Raw genomic sequence first — 25,911 nt, forward strand, 5'->3', positions numbered from 1 at the left:
ACCCCGGTCTGCCAGTCCAGAGGCACTGTCCCCGACTGCCACGCGATGCTGCAGAGACGTGTCAGCCAAGACAGCCCCACATCATCCAGAGACTTGAGGTACTCAGGGCGGATCTCATCCACCCCCGGTGCTTTGCCACTGGGAGCTTCCGGACTACCTCAGTGACTTCTGCTTGGGTGATGAATGGGTCAACCCCTGAGTCCCTAGCCTCTGCTTCCCCTATGGAAGGCGTGTCAGTGGGATTGAGGAGATCCTCGAAGTATTCCTTCCACCGCCCGACAGTGTCCCCAGTCGAGGTCAACAGCTCCACACCTCCACTGTAAACAGTGTTGGTGGAGGACTGCTTCCCCCTCCTGAGGCGCCGGATTATTTGCCAGAATTTCTTCGCGGCCGACCGGTAGTCCTCCTCCATGGCCTCCCCAAACTTTTCCCAGATCCGTGTTTTTGCTTCCGCGACTGCCCATGCTGCCACACGCTTGGACTGCCGGTACCCGTCAGCTGCCTCAGAAGTTCCCCGGGCCAACCAGGCTCGATAGGACTCCTTCTTCAGCTTGACAGCATCCCTTACTTCTGGAGTCCACCACCGGGTTCAGGGATTGCCGCCACGACAGCCACCAGAGACCTTACGGCCACAGCTCCGGACAGCCGCGTCAACAACAGAAGTGGGGAACATGGTCCATTTGGACTCAATGTCTCCAGCTTCCCTCGGGATCTGGTCAAAACTCTCCCGGAGGTGGGAGTTAAAGACCTCCCTGACAGAGATGTTCCCAGCAGACCCTCACAATACGTTTGGGTCTGCCGGGTCTGTCCACCTTCCTCCCCTGCCAGCGGATCTGTCTCACCACCAGGTGGTGATCAACTGACAACTCAGCCCCTCTCTTCACCCGAGTGTCCAAGACATATGGCCGAAAGTCAGATGACACGACTACAAAGTCGATTAATGACCTCCGGCCTAGGGTGTCCTGGTGCCACATGCACATATGGACACCCTTATGCTTGAACATGGTGTTCGTTATGGACAAACTGTGACTAGCACAGAAGTCCAGTAACAAAACACCACTCAGGTTCAGATCGGGGAGGCCGTTCCTCGAAATCACACCCCTCCAGGTAACACTGTTGCTGCCCACGTGAGCGTTGAAGTCCCCCAGTAGAACTACGGAGTTCCCGGTTGGAGCACTCTCCAGTACCCCTCCAGGGACTCCAAGAAGGCCGGGTACTCTGCACTGCTGTTCGGCGGATAAGCTGAGACAACAGTGAGAGACGTATCCCTGACCCGATGGTGCAGGGAAACGACCCTCTCGTTCACCGGGGTAAACTCCAACACATGGCAGCTGAGCTGAGGAGCTATAAGCAAGCCCACACCAGCTCGCTGCTTCTCACCGCGGGCAACTCCAGAGTAGAAGAGAGTCCAGCCTCTCTCGAGGAGTTGGGTTCCAGAGCCTAGACTGTGCATGGAGGCGAGTCCGACTATCTCTAGCCGGTACCGCTCAACCTCCCGCACCAGCTCAGGCTCTTTCCCCCCCAGCGAGGTGACAATCCATTTCCCCATGGCTAGAGTCACCATCCAGGGATTGGGTTGCCGGGGCCCCCGCCCACGACTGCAACCCAAATCACACTGCACCGGCCCCTTGTGAACCCTCCTACGAGTGGTTAGCCCACTGGAGGGCGGGCCCACGTCGCTCGTTCTGGCTGCGCCCGGCCGGGTCCCTTGGGCAAAGACCCGGCCACCAGGTGCTCGCCTGCGAGCCCCAACCCCAGGCCTGACTCCAGGGCGGGTCCCCAGTGACACCAATCCGGGCGACGTAAACTTTCTCGATGTTATATCTTTCATTAGGGGCTTTTGAACCGATCTTAGTCTGACCCGTCACCTAGGACCTGTTTGCCTTGGGAGACCCTACCAGGGGCATTAAGCCCCGGACAACATAGCTCCTCGGATCATTCAGGTGCTCAAACCCCTCCGCCACGATAAGGTGCCGGTTCAAGGAGGAGCTTTTTTAAAGTGTAAATTCTTAAATGGAAGTTCTCATTTCGTTTTCTGCAGAAATAAAATAAGATCCATTTCAGTTTGAAACATGATCTGCACTGATAGTTCTGCATTATTGTTATAAATATCTTGCCATTTTGTTTTGTTGTCATCCTCATTCTGTCATGTTTAATCAAGTCAGTGTACAGTCCCTTACTGTGTGTCTGAGGGTCCATTACTGAAGAGAAGAGGAGGATCTTTGGACTGGTCACTCCTCATAGACAGACAGTTGGATACTGGAGACTCTGCTCTCTGTCTGTAGAACTGAACTCTGTAACAACATGTTTTCATTAATATCTCATGAATCCTTGATAAATTCTTTAAATACAAAGTAATTTAGGAAGCTCTAAATACACAAACTGCTGCTGCTGTTGATAATTAGCAGGTTTAAAAGTTTGTTTCAGATGACTTCTTTGTGTCACAAGTTTTACTCAGCAACTACATTTTAGTAGAAATATTTATAGATTAACACGAAATAAACATTAGTAGATGCAGCTGAAAATGAATCATACATATTAGTAGTGGTTCTCTTACTGTGTGTCTGAGGGTCCAGGTCCATTACTGAAGATAGGAGGATTGTTTTTGGACCAGTCACTCCTCATAGACAGACAGCTGGATACTGCAGACTCTGCTCTGTCCTCCTCCTCCTCCACACCAAGTCTCCTGGAGGCCATCTTCTGGACTTCAGTCAGTCTGAGAGGTAAAACAGTTACGCTGAATGTGAGCTCAAAACACAAGAATGGGGAAAAGACTTTGTTTAACAGTGGGGTTGGGCCAATGAACGATGCCATCGTCCACCACGATGGCTGACAGTCATGGACTACTAATCTCTGACCATTGTAACACTGTGATTCAAAAGGTTTCCCCACCAGAGAGCACAATTAAGAGGCGTGTCCCCTCAGAGTTGTTGTTGTTTGTGGGGAGAGGATGAGAAAAGAAGTATGTTTCTGCTCAGTGCACTAACATCACGTCTCCATGTCCCATTTATTGTTTTCTTATTAAACCAGCTTAGTTATGTCGGTTGTAACAGGAGACAGTTTCCCCGTCTTTTTAAAGGAAAAATGCACACTGGATGATTGGCGAGGACATCAGGGTATTTTCTCATGATCTTAGGATAGTGTGTAAATGTATTGACCACACCTGAAATAGTTTACTGCTGTCAATGTACAGACGCAGGTCCAGATATCTGCCAGGAGGTGGCACTGTCCACATCTGATGACTTATTATTATTTCAGGGCATTAAAAGACACTAAACACTGAGCTGTCAACATTGTTCAGTCTGAAATATTGTAACAAGCAACTGTTGGAAAATGTATCGGGGTAATTTTTATGATCAGTCCTCTAATAGTCAGAAATGACAATCCATATTTATACACACACACACACACACACACAGAAGGGGGGAAGCTCCTCAGTTACATATCAGTGTATTTTCATCCGTAGTTAAACAGAGTTGTTGATGGGACAGGGTGGCGTGTGTGTGTGTGTGTGTGTGTGTGTGTGTGTGTGTGGTGTGTGTGTGTGTGTGTGTGTGTGTGTGTGTGTGTGTGTGTGTGCGTGCGTGTGTGCGTCTGTGTGTGTGTGTGTGTGTTCCCACATAAATCTACTAATCTTCTTTCTACACTTCTTTGCAACTGGTTTATTTTATTGCGTCACTTCTTAATAATTTGACTGTCAAATCAATTTTCCTGCAGATAAAATGGAGGTTAGGGTTTTGTATTTATTGTTAAATGAACATGATCACTCTGAACTTTGTCACTTGATTAGTGTCAAGTCCACATCATGACACTGGTAATAAACAATCTCAAGATCAGTTATTAACAGTTTTTACAACCTAAATTATTATAAAACAGTTAAATGTTTAACTCACACAGACCTGTGTTCTCACTTATCCCTACTTTTATGCCGATATTTTAGATTTACTCTGTCACCCAGTATAGTACATTTGAAAATCGTTTTACATCCACAACAAATGAAACCGAGTTCTGTCCTGTTATAATGAGACGGCAGCTTAACTTTCACAGGACTTTTAAAATATTTAACACTGTGAAACGAACAACAGAACTACAGAGAGAATGTGTGGTGTCTTTGTTTTTTTAGGTGGATCAATTCAACAGTTTTTATTATATGTATATCTGAATTAATTATATTTCCTGGTAAAAAAAATGACTCCTGTACTAAGTTTAAACACATCTGTGATCTCATTTTAGACTGGAGGGAGATCAGATGGGCAGTGAACGTCTCACTCACCTCCTCTGATAGAAGTCCAAAGAAAGCTCAGGACCACCAGGTACACAGAACACCTGACCACAGACATCCTCTTCTTAAATCTTCTCTGTGATTCTGTAGTTAACTGAAAAAAAAAATCACTTTACAGCGGGAGTTTGACGTCACGGTCGAGGCTGCCCAACTGGTCTGTGTGCTGGTGTGTGTGTGTATGTGTGTGTGGACAAAGGTCACGTTTTAAGGAGCAGGTCTCAGCAGTGGTGGACAGTAACAGAGTAAATTTACTTGAGTACTGTACTTAAGTACATATCCAGAGGATTTGTACTTTACTTGAGTATTAGATTTCTTTGGTACTTATTACTCTTACTTGAATACATTTCCAAGACAAATATTTTTACTTTTTCTCGAGTTAATTTCTAGGAAGGCTGAAAAGTACTCGTTACTTTCAGGTCTGCTCTTTTTTTTTTTTTTCTTTTTCTAAATACTATTGGACACAAGCTGTGTTTGTCAAAGAAGGAAACCTATCACAGTGCACGCTCTCCACTGAGATCTACGTAAAAGCGGATATACGTCATCCCTCCCCATAAGGACACCACTAAAGTAACCGTGCTCTCGACTGCGTTTGTCAACACAAAACCGCGACAATGGCTGCATCAGATGTAGTTTTTTGTAAAGCAGTGATTCTCAACCAGTGGTCTGGGGACAACATTGGTCTTTGAGGGGGTTCCAGTTCCCAACTTAGCTAAATGATAGAGAGTTAGTTGGACGGTGCAGGTTCATTTGGTTACAGTTTTGATGATTGTTAATAAACATCTGCATCTGCAATATCTGCTGCAGTGATGTTGTTAGGTACGCGTCCTGCGTCCTTGAAGCATTAAAATCTGAAAGGACGCACTAAACTCACTATCCATGCGTTCCGGGGACGCACCTCATTTTTCCCATGAAAAACGATACATTGTGAACATTAAACAACTCGTGTTTAATCACAGTAACCGGCAAAAGAAACCTTGTTGTTAGCAGACCAGACAAGCGCTGTTTTAACCCTCTGCGCATCTACTCAGCGCAGACGTGATCCCCTGTACAAAGTATCGCGACAGCCTAATTTAGCCGCTACCAAAACAACGAGCCCGTCACTGCTGATTTCCTTTCAACCAGGGGCGTCGCACCTGTGGGGGATGTGTGTGTTTTAACACCCACACTTTTCCCGGTGAGAGGGTTCAACACCAACACTTTTTCTGCAGTTTTGCACAAACGCCTTACTGCGGCCGCTTAGTCTGCGCTCGCTGCAGCTGCCTCTCTCCTCCCTCTCCTGTTGCTGCTTCAAACATGACACCGGCTTTGGGACTGACCGGCTGATGATTGGCTGTTCTGCCTTAAGTCCCGCCTCTCTTGCTAAGTTAGATTTATTGTTCAGCTCGTGCTGATGAGGCGGTATCTACCGTAAAATACCAAATAATATCCGGGTGTGTATTTGTCTCAACCACTTAACAGACCAGGCGTTTATTTGGGACAGGCGTTTAATTCCCTCCTCACAAAAATCCGGGTTGAAAATGTCACAAACTTCTCCAGCTTCTCTGTGAATTCTCTGGAAACGGAGAGCAACCAAAAACAATGTCTGTAACGTTCTCTGATGATTATAAACGTTGATTATTCCTGATACGTTCAGTATACAGGTCGACATCAAACCACATGATGTGTTTTATAATGTGTTTATGTGTTTACAGCTGCTAATGTATTGAAGGTGCTATATGCGGTGATGTTGATGTTTATGATTGTGCTGACATCAGCTGTTAGTTTGACACGTTTTACGCATGTCACGTGGGTGTGGGCGGGGAGTAGTGATTGAGTGATTGAATGAATGACTACATATTCACCTGTTGTCTGCGGCGGCGGCATGGAGAGGGGGTGAGTAGGGAGAGTGTATTTTTTGTTGACCGCTCAAACCAACGACAAACTGAGTATCACGAACATCTGCCGTGCCTTGCCTTGTCTTGTGTGCTATGTTGTTTGGACAATAAATACGACGCAATCGCCAATACGGAAACGGCTTCCTCGTTTGTCTTGCGAGTCATCAGTGCAATGCTCCCTAACTTAGCCTCTCAATGACTTCATCTTTTGTTTGGAGTCGCTATACATGTATGTAACGCTGTTACTGTGATGACACATGACAGTTAAATATTTAATCTGTCTATAATAACCACATCCTGACATGTAACTGTGATTTTTGATAATCTATGTACTAATAATAACAATCATGACAAAAAATTAACAAAGACTGTAGATCAAGATCAGAAGCTGCAACTGGCAGTGAGCAGCTCTCTTTTCTGTTAGCAGTGAAGTGACATAGTCCATGACAGAACATTATAAAATATGATAATGTATGAAATAACATTTAATGGTAAAAAAAAAAAAAAAAAAAAAGCACAGTTGCAGTAGGCTTCTATTATAATCAAACGAATCAAGACAGATGTCACATTTACATGTCAGGGTGTGGTTATTATAGACACAGATTTAATATTTTAACATTTATCACCCCCCCCCCCCCCCCGACCCAAAATTGTGTAAAAAAAACCACCACATCCATCCCCCGCACTTTTCAAAAGCTTACTACACCAGTCACAGTTCAGCAGACTATTTGAATTTAAGTAATTTATTTTGGTGCTATTTATGTTGCTACAACTATGCTGTTTGATTTGACTATCATGTGTCATGCCACTGTGACAGTTGCTTTGCAATAAACTTTTCAGATTTGGAATTTTATTTGTTTAATTTCAGATACATTTTGAACATACATGAATATATCCGTTTATTATAACCATATCATACCACCATCAAAGGAGTTTAACACTCAATAAAATTGAAGAAAGAGAATAATATAAGAAAGAAAGAAAAAAAATCATAACTGGGGAGTCAGGACCCATTGAATTTCCCAGGGACCCACTCAACTCACCACCTGTGTGTCCCGGAGACTCACTACATTGAAAACCTATCAACATCACTGTGCTGTCCTCCTGTGATCCCATTCATTGTATTAGTTTTTATAGGTGTTTCTGCAGGCTTTATATAACATTGTGGTCCTAAAAGCAAGCACATCAGTGCAGGTGGTTTCAAAGAGTTAATTCTCAGAAACAAGAGTTAAAAGGTCCTTTCATTTAGAAAAAATTATAGTAATTCATTGATGTGAAAAATAAGAAATGTACTCTTACTCTTACTTTTACTTAAAGTAAATTTAAATGCATGTACTTTTGGATGCTTAAGTACCTTTAAAAGCAAGTACTTTTTTACTCTTACTCGAGTAACATGTCGACTGAGCTACTTTTACTTGTAACGGAGTAAATTTTGACCAGTAGTATTTGTACTCTTACTCAAGTACTGGGGTCGAGTACTCTGTTCATCTCTGCGTAAGTCCATAACAATAGGGGCCGGTATGTTGGAGCCATTTTTTAGTTCATTTTCTTGCTCATTTAAATATGAGAAATGTCATCATCTGGTGTTGACCAGTGGTTATACTGAAAGACCTTTATAATCAGGCCACTAAGTACACGCAGGTGTGCAACAGTGAATGCCAGGAGAGCACACAGTCTTTTTACTGCTTTGCTCTGCTCTGATTTGTTTTTGATTCTCAATAATTATAATAATAATATAGAACGCTATTTTTGGATATCAATCGATCGATGGATATTAGCGTACCTTTGTTCAGTTTTACCTTTAGTTAATTCAGTTCATTTGATGCACGTCAGAGCTCGGAGCCAACACATGCACACACTCAAACAACCCACTCATAACCAAAAGGATGGACTACAATCAACTTCAACAAACCAAGTAAGTGCAATAACAAAAAGGAAACTTGAAGCACGTAGGAAGAACTCTCGATGGCATAAAGGCTTTAGCTAAGCACCAAGTAAGAAAGCTATTGACCTAACAATGCTCTCAAACTGAAAATCTATGCTCTTGATTAATGACTTGATTTAACTTCCATACAAAACGGCCCCGCCAATGTTTCCAGCTAAGTCACTGGACATGCTGGCAGGCAACTTAACAGCATGATGAGGAGATGTGACTAAAGGGGCAGCGCAATCACTCCATCTGACTACTTTAGAAAGACCGCGAATAGCGTTTGTTCGCGTTAATGAGCTTTTATTTTGTTACTTCCGCTGACAGGCAGTGTGAATTTGCATATTAGCTTAATATTTACTTTCACCGTGAAATTCAGATTATCATTAAGCATTTAGATTCAAATTTAACATTTAAATTTAAATTTAAAATATATAGTTCACATTTAACATTTAAATTTAAATTTAAAATATATAGTTCACATTTAACATTTAGATTTAAATTTTACATTTATAGTTCACATTTAACATTTAGATTTCGATTTTTTATTTAGATTTAACATTGCCATTATATTTTTACAAGAGAAGTGCATAAATATCACAACGTTCACAAATATTGCTGTAAATTGGTCAAAAGTAACATTTTAAAATATCACATATGTTTTTTAAATGCAGTTTGTTGCTAAATGTGGCGAAAAGTTGCTGTTTATTTTAGCATGAGCAACTTTACAATCGGCGCCCCATAACATGTCTTTATTGTCTACACACACACACACCAACAACACAACATACAACAGAAAGTCCCACATTGTGTTATTTCTCCAGCAGGGGGCGGTACTCACCCGGCAGCTTCCTCTGCAGGCTGAGGCCGCTGGAGGTTCATGTCGGAGCTGCGGTGGGAAACAGCGGCCGCTACAGTGGTGAGCTAATACACAGCTGCTGCCTTCCAACCACACTGAGGGGTCAAGCTGCCTCCAGTTCAGAACAATCATCCATCATGTTTCACTGTAGACATCGTCACATACAAACTCAGCAGACATAAGTTGGCCCTGTTCAAGAGTAACACAACACAGAGAGAACAGGAAGTGAGACACAACCTGTCTCTGGATCAAATCCATCAAACTGTTGACTTTATTCCAACATGTCTTTCCTCTACAGTCCTCAGGGAGAGAACGACTTCAAGACTTTGACAGTAAAATAATAAAAAAGTTGGATTAACACTCACTCTGACAGCGTTCAGTTTCCTACTCCGTCTGCTGTCGACACAAAATGGAGTCTGAGTTCACCTTAGTTTCACTTTGAGAGTTCCCTCCCTGTTCTCAGGTATCTGGATCACACTGTGTCTCCTCCCTCATCAGTTATTTATCTCTGGTGTGTGTGTGTGTGTGTGTGTGTGTGTGTGTGTGTGTGTGTGTGTGTGTGTGTGTGTGTGTGTGTGTGTGTGTGTGTGTGTTGCAGTCGCTTTGTGCAGAGATTTGTGTTAGAGGCCTGGAAAGTTAAAATTAGATGTGTCCATCTTGTCTCCTGTCAGATAAATAAAGAATAATATGTTGGACACACGACCGCTTAGGGCTGTTTTCCAGTTTTTGCTCCTTGTATTGTGAACATTTAAACATTGTGAGTTTGAACTAGAGTCAGTTTTTAAAAGAATACAACACTCTGATTCATGTTTACGTCTTTAATTTCTTTACAAATCCACTGAGATCAAGAGAATAAATCTTTATTCAAACCACACAAGTACATTTAAAACAGTTACAGACTGATTCAGTTATTCACTTCTAATTTAAGAAAACACTCAAAGAGAAATGTACAGAAGACGATCACAGCCACTGTAAAATAATATAATCACTTCTGACTCTTTCTTTTGAATTCTGACTTTAACACCAGAATTCTTGCTTCATTTTCCTCTGTATTGTATTTAATTCTGAGATAAAGATAGATTTGACCCCAACCCAACAGAAAACATTTTGCGTTTCCTGAGTCTTTTTCTCTGGCCCTTATCAGCTTCCGTAGCACAAACAAAATGAAGCAACACCAAACGTCTGGATCTGAACACTGTGGAGTGACGTGGCTGCTGTGTGGTCACAGCAGGCGGGGGTTCTCCTCTCTGTAGTCATGCGGGTCTCCTTTGAAGGGCAGGTGAGGAGGTGGTTACAGATTCCCATCAGGAAGATGATGATGGTGCCGATGGTCATCACCGGGGTAACCAGGAAGAGACAGAGTCGGTCCACCGTACGAGCGATCCCACTCCAGTTATCTTTCTCCTGCGACAACAGACGCCAGTTACCAGTGATGGAAGGTAACTAAGTACATTTACTCAAGCTCTGTACTTAAGTAAAGTAGAAGTACCTCAAAATTGTACACAAGTAGGCCTATTCAAATGTTCTGCTGCTTTATACCACCACATGTTGTTACTTTTCAGATTACATGTTGCATCAGAGCCAAAGTTACGGAGCCTCGAGGGGCAAGTGAAGACATTTGTTTTATCTGGTGGTCAGTTTTCTAAATCTGATCTTAACCGTTGTTCTCTCCTGTGTTTATGACTCGAGAACCAGAGTGGAAGTCGGTTTCACACGTGAGCACAGATTTTATTTTCTTAGGGATCTTTTCTTTCTTTTTTTTTTTTTTTTGTCTGGAACTGAGTAAAAGATATTTTTTGAGAACTGCTGGTAAAAATTCCTTAATAGGTTTTTTTTATCAGTCAAAATATGTAAAAAAAAAAAAAAAAAAAAAAAAGAAGAAGAAAAAACATTTTTAGTTTCCTTTTTTTCACAAATTATGACAAAAAATAATACAACTTTTACATGTGTGAAACCAGATGGGAAAATGAATTACAGCGTCAAAAAAAAATATAGAGAGACTTTTATCACACAATAAAAAAGAAAATAAATATGTGTCAGTGAAAATATGAAAAAATAAATGAATGCAAATTTTTGGTTTCCTTTTTATCAAATTTTTTTGAAAATAAATTCCTCTGAAAAAAAGTGTGTGAAACCAGGTGTCAAAAAAGAATATATGTATACTTTTATCACACATTAATTTGTTTGTGTTGACTGGAGTGAAAAAACATTTTTCTCAGGAGAAATTGTTGGTGCCGTGTAGCTCAGTTGGTAGCGCGTCCCATGTGCCCCCTCATTCCTGTCATATCTTCAGCTTACCTGTCAATAAAGCCATTAAAGGCCCAAAAAATATTTAAGAAAATAAATAAATATGTGTGTCAACATTTATTTGAGGGGAGATTTTTTTTTTCTTGGTCACTTTTTTCTTCTTGGGTAAAAAAAACAAACCATATCCCTTTGTTTTTTACACATCAAAACAAATTTCTTTGCTCTGGAAAAAAACTACACAACAATATATGTAATGTGTGAAACAGAGTAGCTAATTTAGGGTCACTTTCTTTTTCCTCCTACTTTGTTTCACACATAAAAACACATTTTCCTCAAGAAATCTTTGTGTGTTGATGTTGATGAAGGTTCTCAGTCATTCAGGTCTCCACTTAGACTTTTTTGTTCATGTGTGAAACCAGGTGGAAAACAGCAGAACTGAGAACAGTTTTCCAAATGTTTGTTTTTGTAACACTCATTTTGCCCTCGAGAGGCAGAAGTGCACCACTACCTCATGTTCTGAATAGAACTAACAGATTCATGTTGTCTTTCAGGGGAGTTTTAACGTCTCCGTGCTCACTGAACACAAGATGCATCTGTCATGTTTCAGCAGGTTGTGTTACGTGACCGTTAAGTCTTTCTTTTGGCGAGGAATGTGTAATAATCTGCAGCCAGCGTGGAGTAGAGAGTTGTGTTTCATCAGCGAGTCGGATCAAGCAGCAGCGTTTAACGGCCTCATTCTGATCTATGAGCCTTTTCATGTGACATCACAGTTTAAGGTTTGAATGTTCGCTGTCAGCTGCAGGGAGAGAACAGCAGCTTTGTGTTCTCTTATGTTGTGACTGAAAGACTGAAAGGTTAAAGCCACGCTGACACTTTAGTGTATTCAATGAGCCCAATAGTGTTAATGAGGACTGAAGTTAGTACTCAGAGTAGACATGTTAATTGTATTTATTGAGTGTGTGTTGGGTCATGGTGTGTTTAAAAAAAAAACTGCATATTCTCATAAAAATGTTGACACGTCCTAAAAAAAACCTGCTGACTCACTCCAGTGATGTTTCTATAATTCTACTGGAGCATCTACAGAAAGTGTCCCACATCACCTGACCTCACCTTTCACTATCACACCTGTCCAATAAGTAACTTAGTCACGCCCCCTGCCGTGACGTCATCCTGCCTGGTCTCCGCCTCACCTGGTTGTAGTCGTTCTTGTTCCTCATGTGTCTGATGATGTAGTTCGCTCCGTCCACAGCCGGCTTGATCTCTGCGTACAGCTGATCCGTCACACCTCCATCGTCCTGCGGCTTCACAGCTCCATGAAAACAGACACACAGAGCGGCTCAGCTTCGTCTTCTGTCGTCAGGATTCAGACTGATCAGCAGAAATGACTCGCTGTGGTTTCTTACTGGCTGCGTGTGTGGTCCTCGTCGTCAGTCCGCGTCTCTCCGACTGTCTCTGGAACATCAGCTCGCTGCGGGACTTGACGCTGTAGAACTCCTCCGCCGAGGGATGGAGCCCACCGAGCTGGATCTCCATGGCAACGCTCCATCCCAGTATGGCTCCGCCTCTGTGGGAGTTCGTATCGGTAAAGTTGGAAATATATTCACAGATTGGAACTTCCCGGATCAATAACTCAGAAGCGAAACATTGTTAAAACACAAGCGCCGACTCGTTCCTACCGTAGTAAGGAAGACAACGAGCTACAACCGTGTTTCCATCAGAACCAGCTCCTCCGGGCTGGACAGTAACTCTGGTCTCTATGGCCAGCCGGCTGTGAGACGAGGGCGCAGGGACCGTCTACAAAGTGCAACACCGAAAAGAGAAACATATTCAATAACTTCACTGTTATTGTCACCAAAGTAACTGCACACATCAGTGGTCTCCTGCTGGTTATACTACAACTGTTAGTTCGGACAAATGTAGTTTAGTATAATTTTGAGGAATTTCTATTGTGAACATGTCCAATAACTTCACTGTTATTCAGTGTAATGTGCCCAAAATTAGTTCAACCACCAGGAATCTCCCTGTTGGTTGAACTACAGCTGCTAGTTTGAGAAAGAAGGTTTTTCTATCTTTTGAGGAATTTCTATTGGGAGAAATATTGAAGAACTTCACTGTTATACAGTGTAGTGTCACCAGAATCACTGCACACATCAGTGATCTCCTGCTGGTTATTCTACAACTGTTAGTTTGGAAATAAATGTGCTTTGCCATAATTTTGGGGAATTTCTATTGGGAGAAATATTCAATAACTTCACCAATATTTACTGAAGTGTCACCAAAAACGTCCCACACATCAGTGGTCTCCTGTTGGTCATTTGATTTGTCATTTGTCAAAGTCTGCATGCTGGGCTGTATAACTGCACCTTCTGTCAGTCATTAGTTACTCTGAACCTTCAGTCGAGTATTTAGCATGTCATTGTTTTTGTCCAGCTAATAAAATCTCATCTTCAAGGTTCTGGAGCGCCGTCATGGCTGTGGATAAACGACAATGGGTGCAGAGAACAATTAAAAACCAAGAAAACACAGCATGACTAATATGAGCTGAAGCTGTCACCATCAGGTCTCCAAGATCACCGCCTCCAAAACATGGTTTTAAAAAAGTGGATTTTGTCTTTTGCAGCTCCGATCAGTGAAGTCCACATTCAGCAGGATGAAAACAGCATCACCTGCAGCTCAGAGAGGATCTACCCTGAGCCTCAGCTCACCTGGTCCACCAGCCCTCCATCAACCAACACCTTCAAGAAACCAACCACAGTCCAGCAGACTGACCAGCAGCTCTACACCATCACCAGTTCTCTGATCCGTGTTCACGGTGTCACTGATCTGACCTACAGCTGCACCGTCAGCGCCGGCACAAACCAGAAGACCACTTTGTTGAAAGAAAGTAAGAGTTTCCTGCAGTCACTGTGGAACTGTCCTCAAAATGAGTTCAGACATCAGATATTCACTGGATTGTTTCATTTGTGTCTGTGTTATTGTGTTCTATCATTTCAGCTTCTATCAGCGGTGACGGCAGTGAAACAACGATCCCCTGTGCTGACTCGTAAAAAATAAGTAATGAGAATAAATGATTGTTTTATGTTGGAGTGTTGAGGATGAGTTCAGGTATCAGGTGAACATTTGGTCCTAAGAGGAGGTTATTTTTTAACACTATTGATTAACTGCTGTGACGATGGTTTAATACACTGTGTTTCTTTTAAAACACTATCATGTGGTTGTGTCTGTTGTTAAGGTACGAATTTTATATATTTTATGCACAGTGAGACTTTGAATGTCCAGACAGCTCCACGTAATGTCTATTATATATTGTATAGATGTTTTGTGAACATATCACAGCTATTTGGGTTTTAAAGCTTCATTTGTTATGTTTTGTCCTGTTTGAAAATAAACCACAAAGAAACACTGGAGCTCAACTTGAGTCCTGCTCTGCAAACACTCCACAGTTCTGGTTCACACAGATGGTTCTACTGACCTCTTCTGGAGGAGTTTCATGCCTGCAGCCTCTTCCAGCAGGGATCTGACCTCAACATGACTGCAGCCAGGTGACAACTTCAGCCACCGGAGGTCAAAACAGACTCACACATGCATTAAATTAATGCACAAATGCGGTTTATAACTGAGAGAAAATAATATGATAATACCGTGATAATAATATAATAAACTACTTGATACAAATCAACGTCAGAGATGGAATCATGCTGTTCTTTGTTGATTTTCTGTTTAATCAATAATACACATTTGCATAATTAAAAACATCTACAATGTAATCTGGATACAAAACATACACATATACAGATACATCCAGTAAAAAATCATCAGTTCATTAACAAGATTACAATTAGTACATAAAGAATGTAACATCTTATTGATATTTATTTTCTCTAGTCTCTATTAGCATAAATAAAGTAATCTAGTTACATTACTTTGACATTGTGATACCTGGATTATGTCTCTGAGTTCATTTTTAACAGTGTTAAATGTTTTGTTTTGATAACCAACTATGTTATCAGTCAGCTGGAGTTAAAACAGGAGCTGGAGTTTTACACATGAACTGTTTCATAGCAGGTCCAAGTGTGTGAAGGAGCGGTTCTACAGGACGAGTGTATGTCCGAGACAGACAGGGTCCTCTATATGCTGATGGTGATTATATGGTGATGTCATTTAGAGCAAAACACTTCTCGGTCACTTTGCCAGATGTGTGGTGGGTCAGGATCTCAATCACAGCGTTTTATAACAGCATCCAAACGATCATTAACAGTTTGTTGAGACATGTTTAGATTTACAGATTTAGTTCAGACGTACAGGTGGAAACTTTTTGATGTGTACCGTCACGCCTCGTTTTGTTCTACAAACGGATGCAAGATGTATGAAAGGACACACTGGAGCTGCTTTTTGTTGTGGCATTATTGCAGAGTGCCTGTGTGAAAGGGTCTTGAAGGATATAGGCTAAGTACCGCCCAGCTAGGGTGGACTGGACTCCCCTGTCCCCCTTAATATCCACTGATGGTGGTCGTAGCTGCTGTAGTGATAAAAAGCTGAGCTGTTTCTTAACTGATGACATTGATCAACACAAGTGGAACCATCAAAATATTGTTTGATTCATTCATTGCTAATTACAGAAAAATAAATATTTGACTTAAAATGTATAATTTCCACGTATTTGTGGGGGATTATCAGAATAAAAACTGTACTCTCACACAAACAGAAGAGATTCACTTTAACAGAGTTAGTAGTTTTTTTCCATCTGCAGTCAAAACAAACATTAATAACTAATATCTTGAACGTGTTACATTTGGAGGAAGTGATCCCATTCCACAACATTTCTTTGTGTGGTAACATTCAGTTCAACAGTCGTTCTTTCTACGAACAATGCAATCTGTCCCAGAATATAATGAAAGATTCATATGGAATAAAAATTATAAACAGACAGAATTAAGAACACAGATACAGAAATAATCTTGCACTGATGAATATGACGCTGCAGACTTCTGCATTCTGACATCAACCTCCATTTTACCGTATAAATGGAAATTAATGGGCGTTCTCCATCATTCAACAACCAGTAAGTGTATAAACACAGACTGACTGAATCAGAAGAAGAAAGACAGAATGTGATGCAGACGTCACGTCCAGGTTCCAGGTGGAGGAGGTGTCTGAGTGTGGAGCAGAAGGAGTGGAGGAGGACAGAGCAGCAGCAGAGCAGTCCAGATACACTGATGATACTCTGTCACATCCAGAGGAACACAGGGATGATGCTGGACTGGACATTGTGTGTGACAGTGGAGCTGATCTCAGAGCAGTTCACACTGCAGCACTGACAGTCATCTCCACTTGTTGTGATTGGTCCGTCAGTCACTGCTGGATGAAGCTCTCCTCTCCACTCCACCTCCCAGTAACACGGCCCAGTCAGAGCCTCTCCACCCACCAGCTGATGGTGCTGCTTCAACCTCTCTGGATCATCAGGACACAGCTGATCCTCTCAACACCTCCACCTTTCTCATCACTCAATGAGACCACTTCCAGCTGATGAGAGAAGCAGAGAGACAGCAGAAGTGATAAATGAGTGTTTACAGAGACTCCCTCCATCAACTGTCAGTCAGTGATATAAAGACCAGCAGGACTTCAGTCCTGTTCAGACCACAAGTGGAGCAGCTGTGTAGCGTAGCCAGCTTCCTTTCAGCTTCATGTTAACGTGTTGGAGTGAAGCTCAAAGACCTGCAGACACTTTGGACATCAAGTAAAAAGTAAAAGTCAAGTAAAACATCAGCTGTGGTTTCTGGACTTCAGCAGAGGTTCTGGTCTGTATACAGACCACATGGTTACTAAATGTAATGATGGTTCTCTGAAATAAGAGCCTTCAGTCAGACTGATCTGAGAGCTGTGACAAAGATGAACTGACGAGTTCTTCAGTTTTGAAATGAGAGAACAAACACTTTGAGATCAGATTTGATGCTCCGACAGTTTGATGAATGAGGACACTGTCTCTATACATCCTGTGATGCTGTCAGCTGTGATCAGCTTTATTTCCTGTAGACATGAACTCAACAACAACAGTCGTCTTCACATCAACTCAAACACACAATCACAACAAGCTTCTGGCTCGTCTGATTGGCTGACTGTTCTCCTCTCACAGCTTCACTAAGGAAAGCAGGAAATACTGGATCTTTACTTTGATACTGTGTTTAGCACAATACTGCTGAAACCAGCATGAAGTGACTCCAACCCTCTACTGACCTCAGAGTCTCCAGTCTGCAGTCTGGACTCTCCTTCAGATCACACAGCAGCTTCACGTCTGAATCCTTCAGGCTGTAGTTACTCAGCTCCAGCTCTCTCAGATGGGAGGGGTTGGACTTCAGAGCTGAGGCCAGAGAAGCATAGCTGATCTCTGACAAACTGCAGCTCCTCAATCTGAATAAAGAATAAATGATGTAAGTTTAGAAGACAATGTTCCTGCTTGAAATCATTCAGTGATTAATAATCTGTTCAAAAAGAATATGAGAAAATGGAAACTCCAAACATCTGAACCCAACAGGACACAGGTTAAAACCTCTAAAATACAAAAGGTGACAAAGAGCTCTCATTAATATTAATGACAACGTGCTGCTGCGTCAATAAAGACGTCGTGACTTCACCACTTAAACTCTGCAGCTCCACCAGTGGCTCCATCTATACAAACTCATGTTGTGAAGGCAAACTAATAAAATTCACTAAAACTGATTTTAGATCCAATTCAAGATCACAAAGTCTCCAAAGCTGTAAATAAGTCAGGATGAATTCTGGGGAAATGTGAACAAAAGTAAATCCATAAAATCAAAGTCTCTTCAGTTTGAACTAGTGTGAGTATCATATAGTTTTATAAAACTGACGGAAAAAGAAAATACTGAATATTTGTTGTTGACTGTTGAAACAGAGATAACTTATTTATCAGTTGTGTTCATGTATGTTATTGTCACTTTCTTAAAAACATGATGTTGAATATAAGATGACGATCAAGAGTTGAAGAGGATCACAGTGAATTATCCAGTGTAGATTTTTCTCTTTATATGAAGGTTTTAAATGTGCAGCTCCACAGTAAGATACTCAGTGAGGATCAGTATAATATCAGCCTGATGTCTGCAGTTTAGTGTCACCACAACTTTCACATCATCTTAATCTGAGCACAGAAGTAAAACATGTTGTCTGACCTCAGAGTCTCCAGTCTGCAGTCTGGACTCTGCAGAAAATCACACAGCAGCTTCACTCCTGAATCCTTCAGGTTGTAGTTACGACTCAGGTCCAGCTCTCTCAGATGGGAGGGGTTGGACTTCAGAGCTGAGGCCAGAGAAGCACAGCTGATCTCTGACAAACTGCAGCTCTCCAATCTGAATAAAGAATAAATGATGTGAGTTTAGAAGACAATGTTCCTGCTTGAAATCATTCAGTGATTAATAATCTGTTAAAAAAGAAAATGAGAAAATGGAAACTCCAAACATCTGAACCCAACAGGACGCAGGTTAAAACCTCTAAAATACAAAAGGTGACAAAGAGCTCTCATTAATATTAATGACAACGTGCTGCTGCTTCAATAAAGATGTTGTGACTTCACCTCTGCAGCTCCACCAGTGGCTCCATCTATACAAACTCATGTTGTGAAGCCAAACTAATAAAAACTCACTAAAACTGATTTTAGATTCAATTCAAGATCACAAAGTTTCCAAAGCTGTAAATATGTCAGGATGAATTCTGGGGAAATGTGAACAAAAGTTATTTGTATTCTGGCTGTAGTGCTATAAGATCTTTAAAATAGAATTACTGAGCTGTTAAAGACAAATCTTTGCAGTGATAAATATAAATATTCCCAGTCAACAGAATCAAATACCTTTTCGGTGTCGAGGCTGAGAACAACAGATTTATCTTTAGTTTTGCTCAGATGTTCCATTAAGTGTAAAACCCATCTTACATCATCTTGTGTCCGTCTGTTCTTGATGAACCCTGTTTGGTCGTCATCTATTATGTCAGGAAGTAAGTTTTCAAGTCTCTTTGTAATTATTGAGGTGTACAGTCTGCAGTCTGAACTTTGTATTGATATGGGTCTGTATGAACTACACTCAGATTTATCTTTACCCATCTTTGGGATTATGGAAATCATTTCTTGTCTCCAGGATTGTGGTGTTTCTGCACCTTTAAGTGTAAAACTGAAGCATTTCAATCATACTGCTGTTAGTATCTCTCTGAAGGTGTTGGACCATTCAGCTGGGTATTAGGGGTGGAACCGTTCATCAAAAAAATCCGTCCCATTCGGTAAGCTTGTCTCGGTTAGGGGCATGTGTGTACCGCTCGGTTCATAGGCTCGCGAAACTTCTTTTTCTCATTTACTAATGAGGTGAAGCGTGTATACTACAAAGCAGCAGGTTGCGGAACTGAGCTAATGCCAACCGCCAGCAAACAAGAAGAAGAAGCGAAGCAGTGTAGCAGATAGTTTGTTTTTTTTCCCCTTCTTTTCACATTTTATTAAATATATTTAACTGCTGAGGAAGCTTTATTATTTCTATTTTTATTTTAGCACAAACTTATGCATATGCCTCATTGCATTATACTACACACACCCTATTACTTGCATGTGATAGGTACATTTCAGTCCTTGTGCAAAAACTGCCCCATCACGGTCACAAATGATATGACAGAAGAACACAGTGTACTCAAGATGCATGTTTTGTTCAATGGCCAAATTACATCTAAACGCAGAGATGTGCTATATCTCAGATTTCGGAGCTTATGTACTAGTACACATGCCCTCTGTGCATCAGCCACAACTCTTCAGGGATGATGTCATATATTCGAGTACGCAACCCTTAACATCCAGGTCTCGTTTCTGTGGCTATGTGCTATAAAAGTATTAGTGTGCTCAAAGATGGCGGCCCATCGATTTTCGGTAAAAGGTTTTTGTTTGTTTTTTTTCTTGTCTTTATTGAATGATAATTGTACACAACATACTGGCATAGTACATTGCAGTACAAAATAAACAAGGCACACGGACAAGCCTCAAAATATCAACTGTGTAAGACGAAAGAAAGGAAGAAATCTCAGAAAAATAAATAACTAAATAAATAAAATAATGCTAATATTTGGGAGAAGTAAAAGTAAAAGAAATAAAGGGGGAGAGCTAGGGGTTTTCATTAAGATTAAGCTCCTCTACTAACCTACAAAGTTTCAATGCATTTGTCTTCTCATACATTTCAAGGATGAAAAATAATGACATAGTTCTTTATGAAAAACATAGAAATTAGATTTGGATTTCATGCATCTATTTTTATGAATGAAAAATGTACCAAGAATGATGAAAGTATTAACAGCCTTATTAGTGTGGTCAAAATTAAAACAATTCCTTAGAAATTCAGAGGAGGGGTAAACTCTATTAACAATTTTAAAGTGCACTTCCTTCGCTTTGGGAGCAATGGGAAACTTACAGAATTTGGATCTCAAACTTTCAACTTCTTTTTTAGAGAAAAATTGTAGAATTGATATTCTGTTGGATGAGAATGGATACAGTTCTTTAACCAAGGTATGTTGGATTGTGATATTAGGTAGTTTAAGATCAGTGATTTTGTGACCATTTACCAAAAGCGAAGGAAGTGTTGGGTTCACGTTACTTTTATACAGATTATAAGACATCACAACAATAGATTGAGGGATTGCTTTGACAAGATGATTATACTGCCTTCTTTCATTCAGGTTATATTTAGAGCAGAGAATCTCAAAGGGTACAATGTTTCCGGTATTATCCAAGAGGTACATCACTGACCAAATTTGTTTCTCTAGCCAATTTCGATTAAAAAAATATTTATTTCTCGATAAACTGTATCTGCAATTCCATAATGGGGTGTTGTAGGGACTAAAATTGTGCTTGTAGATCATTTTCCTGTAATGTAAAACCTGTTGATGGAAGGCAGATAATTTGATAGGGAGCTTCTTTAGGTTGAAGTCACATCTCAGAAGGAAGTTAACACCTTCTAGATCATTAAAAATGTAATTTGGGATGTGAAACCACAAGCTATTTTCACTCTTCAAAAACAATCTCAACCAGTTAATATTAATAGTGCAGTTGATACAGTCTATATCAATGGCTTTAAGACCTCCTTCCTCATATCCTTTAACCAAAGTTCCTTTCCTAATGCAGTGTGTTTTTCTATTCCAGATGTAATTAAAGTTAGCCTAATTTAAGGTTCACATTAACTTGATGCATAATCTTCAAGCATACGTTCTAGAAAAGTGCATCAAATCCTCATTTAAAGCTAGGGTCTGTAATGTTGTTCAGAAACACATTTTGTTATACTGGGTGAAATGACCCTGCTTTCCTGAGAGTAGTCAATACATTATGTATTCAGAAAAAGGAACGAAAATAATCGGACCTCTGTGGCAGCTGTAGGACTGAGAAAAATCTGACTAATCCGTGCCGTCCGGCCTGGACAGCACGGATTGGTCAGATGCCTTCATGTCTCATCCTCTGTCCCTTCCTCCTCCACGCGCGCACACGTTAAGTTTCACTGATGCCGGAAATATTCAGCACACTCCTCTGCAGAAATACGAGTTGCAGGAGAAGACGTTCATGTGGTTACAATGGCAGAGAAAATGCAGCCAGCATTACTTGTAACAGCTCACCCTGCCAAAAAGGCAAGGAAAAGAAAGCCTGAGGCAGAAAAAAGGTGGAATTTAGAGGAGGTGCCACTTTCAAATCTTGCTCGCTCTCTTGCTAGCTCTCCAGGATTGTAGACCCTAGCTTTAACTGTAGCATATAATGTAGAAGTACTCGTATCAAAAGAGAAAGGCTGAGATAACCTAAACTTCAGTAGATAACATTATGATGTATCAAAAGAAGAAATTTGAGATTTTCTGCTCAAGCATAAAACCTTTGTTTGTTTTTCTTTTTTGTTTTTACAAATCGTGTGATGCAATGCATCAAAAATAACCCTGAGTACTTTAAAACATAAATATCTAATAAACCTGAAATAATACTGGAATGTTAAGCATTAAGCACCCAGCCTCCAATTTGAACATAAGAGGTATGTGCTCCAAAATGAATTTAACACATTCACCAAAGGAGGCTCAAATACCTGGGGGAGAAAGGTGCATGACCTTTTGCACTTTGTAATTTATCTAATCTGGTACAACCTTGTTACCATCAATGCACCCCACATGTCCTCTGTAGTACACGTTCTTCACTGCAGCTCGAGCTTGCTCCATCTTCGGCCACACAGCAGCGCGAGCCTCTCGGCCAGCTTTGCAGAAATCTTGCTTAAAGTGGATCCCCAAGTCTTTGCTGATTTTACAGTTCTTGGACAGTTTCCAGAAGGCATCCCGGTGGTGTCTCATGGTGAACCGATGATGACTTGGCGGTTTTTCCCCACCTCTCTTCTCCCAAGGCGATGAACGGTGTCAACCATGGTTTCGATTAACGAAGCCCACTGCAGCACAATGTTGGACAGGATCTCCATGATGATGTCTCGGATGCGTTCGTCATGTTTTTCTTTTAAGCCATGCACTCTGAGGTTCCAGCGTCTCTTGTGCCTCTCCAGCTCAGTCATTCTTTCTTTCAGCTCCTCATTTTCTTTGATGAGTCGGGGCATTTCTTTTTTCACAGCTTAAATCTATTCTTTGCACTTTTTAATCTTTGCTGCATTTATCTCCACAATTTTGGATATGTTTGCCACCATGATGGAGTTTTCTCTTAGCTGAACTCCGAAGCTATCCATCTTATTAGTTAAATTCTCTATAGCCTTTACAAGAGCCTCGTTTGAGACTGCAGGCGCCTCTTGGGGAGTTTTTACCTTCATGGGTGGCGTATCATTTTTAGTTGGAGTGCCAGGAGGGTCCTTTCTCTTCCCTGTACTGGTAGTTGTTACTTCCATTTGTGAATAAGCATGGTCACTCGGGTTAGCTTTGACCAAGGCTGCAGCTCGCTTAACTTGCGGTTGCGCTTGCAGTTTCCGGACGGCATTTCAGCTCAAAAGTACGTTCTTGATTTCAACCTGTATTTTGAGGTGGAGAAAACGTATACACAATTGTTCACTTAAATGTCCGTTCAAGTCTGACTGAAAACTATCAAGTTTCCTTGTAAATTTTGGGGCTTTAGCATGGGAGCCGGACCCCTTTTTTCGGTGTAGCAGATAGTAATAGAGTATCTTTGGGTCAGCTGTGGAGATGTTTGTGGGCATGGCAAGTGGAAAAGAGTCAGAGCTAGAAGATGCGCCAGCAGCACTGTATAGTTCTGCTGTATGGGACCACTTTGCATTTAGAGTGACCTATGATGACGGCGGTATGAAAGTTGTTGACAAAAGTGCGACAGTGTGCAAGGATTGTGTAACACGTGTTGTTTATGCAAACAGTAACACGACTAACATGTCAGCTCATCTGCAAAGACATCATCCCAGTGAGACAACTGGCAGCGCAAGGAGGAAAGGGAGAGAGTCGACAGGACAACTTCTACTGCCCACAGCTTTTAAACAGCCTGACAGCGACGAGTCAGACGGGCAACATGCAGAACGAAAGGAGGTAGTAAGATATGCAGCCTTTTGCCGTGGTGGAGGGTGCGGGATTTTGTTGTATGATTAAAACACTCGAGCCGGGATATAAAATAAAATCCCCTCCCGCAAACACTTCAACACACGGTAATTCCCGTACTTTATGAAGAGACCCGACGAGGAAATGTTAGAGTTGTCTGACAGCCTGTGTAGCGCTTACTAGTGATGGACTCCAGGGCTACTGAAAGTTTCCTGACTGTGACTGCTCATTACATTACATTAGTGACAGTGAATAAATATTTGTTCTTAGCATTTGTTAAAGATAACTTTATTTGCCAAATAAATGAAAAGCATGTTGGAACTAGCAATGTCTCCTCTCTTATAGTGCCAGAATCTTACCTACTGTCATAATGATGTATCAAATGTCAGACTGCCTCATTCTTTCAGTTTTAACCTGACTATACAAGACATAATTGATTTTCCTAACGATCAGTGTATACCGAACCGAACCGTGGGGGGGCTCTCTGCATTTGCCGTGTGTTTGGCTTGCAAGTGATATTTGAGACTCAATGTACTTCGATGGTAACTCATTTCATGTCGACAGAACGTGCAGATAACTTTTGTCCTATCGACCGAACCATCTGGCCGTGTTTCGAAAGTAGTTTGCCTTTCATACCATAAATTACCAAATAATAGCCAGGTTTCAATTAACCGCAGGGTCACTTTAAACGCCGGTGGAGGTATACTTTGGTAAATAACTGCCGGTTCCGAATAAATGTCGGTTCTAATTTTTTAACTTTTAACTAACTAACTGTATTTTCTTTAAACCCCAGGATCTCTACAGCTGCCTCAACAATTGTCTTGATTCTATGACTTTTCCTCTTTTGGTGCTTTGCAACATTCACAGTCTTGCAGATGAAAGCAACAAAGCTTATTTTCACAATCAGTGTGTCTTCATTAATCTTCTCTATGAATGGATTTGGCGTGGGAAGCAGAATCTCTTCTTGTTGGTTCTCAGACTCCCTTGCACTATTCATCACGTGCACAGCACTGAGTCTGGATAGATGATAGCTTCATGAATCTATCATTATCATTTATTTAAAAAAAACTTGACATCCAGTGTAGATGTTTCTTGTTATATGAAGGTTTTAAATGTGCAGCTCCACATTAAGATACTCAGTGAGGATCAGTATAATATCAGCCTGATGTCTGCAGTTTAGTGTCACCACAACTTTCACATCATCTTAATCTGAGCACAGAAGTAAAACATGTTGTCTGACCTCAGAGTCTCCAGTCTGCAGTCTGGACTCTGCAGAAAATCACACAGATGATTCACGTCTGAATCCTTCAGGTTGTTTTTACTCAGGTCCAGCTCTCTCAGATGGGAGGGGTTGGACTTCAGAGCTGAGGCCAGAGAAGCACAGCTGATCTCTGACAAACTGCAGCTCTCCAATCTGAATAAAGAATAAATGATGTGAGTTTAGAAGACAATGTTCCTGCTTGAAATCATTCAGTGATTAATAATCTGTTAAAAAAGAAAATGAGAAAATGGAAACTCCAAACATCTGAACCCAACAGGACGCAGGTTAAAACCTCTAAAATACAAAAGATGACAAAGAGCTCTCATTAATATTAATGACAACGTGCTGCTGCTTCAATAAAGACGTCGTGACTTCACCTCTTAAACTCTGCAGCTCCACCAGTGGCTCCATCTATACAAACTCATGTTGTGAAGCCAAACTAATAAAAACTCACTAAAACTGATTTTATATTCAATTCAAGATCACAAAGTTTTCAAAGCTGCAAATCTGTCAGGATGAATTCTGGGGAAATGTGCACAAAAGTTATTTGTATTCTGGCTGTAGTGATATAAGATCTTTAAAATAGAATTACTGAGCTGTTAAAGGCAAATCTTTGCAGTGATAAATATAAATATTCCAGCCAACAGAATCAAATACCTTTTCAGCGTCAAGGTTGAGAACAACAGATTTATCTTTAGTTTTGCTCAGATGTTCCATTAAGTGTAAAACCCGTCTTACATCATCTTGTGTCTGTCTGTTCTTGATGAATCCTGTTTGGTCGTCATCTATTATGTCAGGAAGTAAGTTCTCAAGTCTTGTTGTAATTATTGAGGCGTTCAGTCTGCAGTCTGAACTTTGTATTGATATGGGTCTGTATGAACTACACTCAGATTTATCTTTACCCATCTTTGGGATTATGGAAAT

The 25,911-nt window shown here is 41.1% G+C and overlaps 2 protein-coding genes and 1 pseudogene across 4 annotated transcripts in view; all 3 read right to left on the reverse strand.

The window, feature by feature from the left end:
- LOC115569878 (NACHT, LRR and PYD domains-containing protein 12-like) overlaps positions 1-25,911 on the reverse strand; it is a 94,312-nt gene that overhangs the window by 42,375 nt on the left and 26,026 nt on the right. For 2 of the 3 annotated variants that reach the window (XM_030398083.1, XM_030398080.1), the window contains exon 2: positions 8,925-9,131. In XM_030398083.1, coding sequence (XP_030253943.1) covers positions 8,925-8,965 — 41 coding nt within the window. In that variant the 5' untranslated portion in view covers positions 8,966-9,131. Of the gene's footprint in view, positions 1-8,924; positions 9,132-9,307; positions 9,444-25,911 lie in introns of those variants that run through there. The other variant, XM_030398081.1, reaches the window with a different exon arrangement.
- On the reverse strand, positions 9,746-12,775 carry LOC115569821 (acetylcholine receptor subunit delta-like; annotated as a pseudogene).
- The window catches only part of LOC115569875 (NACHT, LRR and PYD domains-containing protein 12-like), a 152,657-nt gene continuing 141,636 nt past the window's right edge, over positions 14,891-25,911 (reverse strand). The window contains exon 16 of the mRNA XM_030398074.1: positions 14,891-16,712. Within this exon, the coding sequence (XP_030253934.1) occupies positions 16,694-16,712 (19 nt within the window). The 3' untranslated portion in view covers positions 14,891-16,693. The remainder of the gene's footprint in view (positions 16,713-25,911) is intronic.

The sequence above is a fragment of the Sparus aurata genome, chromosome 19, assembly GCF_900880675.1.
Source record: "Sparus aurata chromosome 19, fSpaAur1.1, whole genome shotgun sequence".
Classification (NCBI taxonomy): Eukaryota; Metazoa; Chordata; class Actinopteri; order Spariformes; family Sparidae; genus Sparus; species Sparus aurata.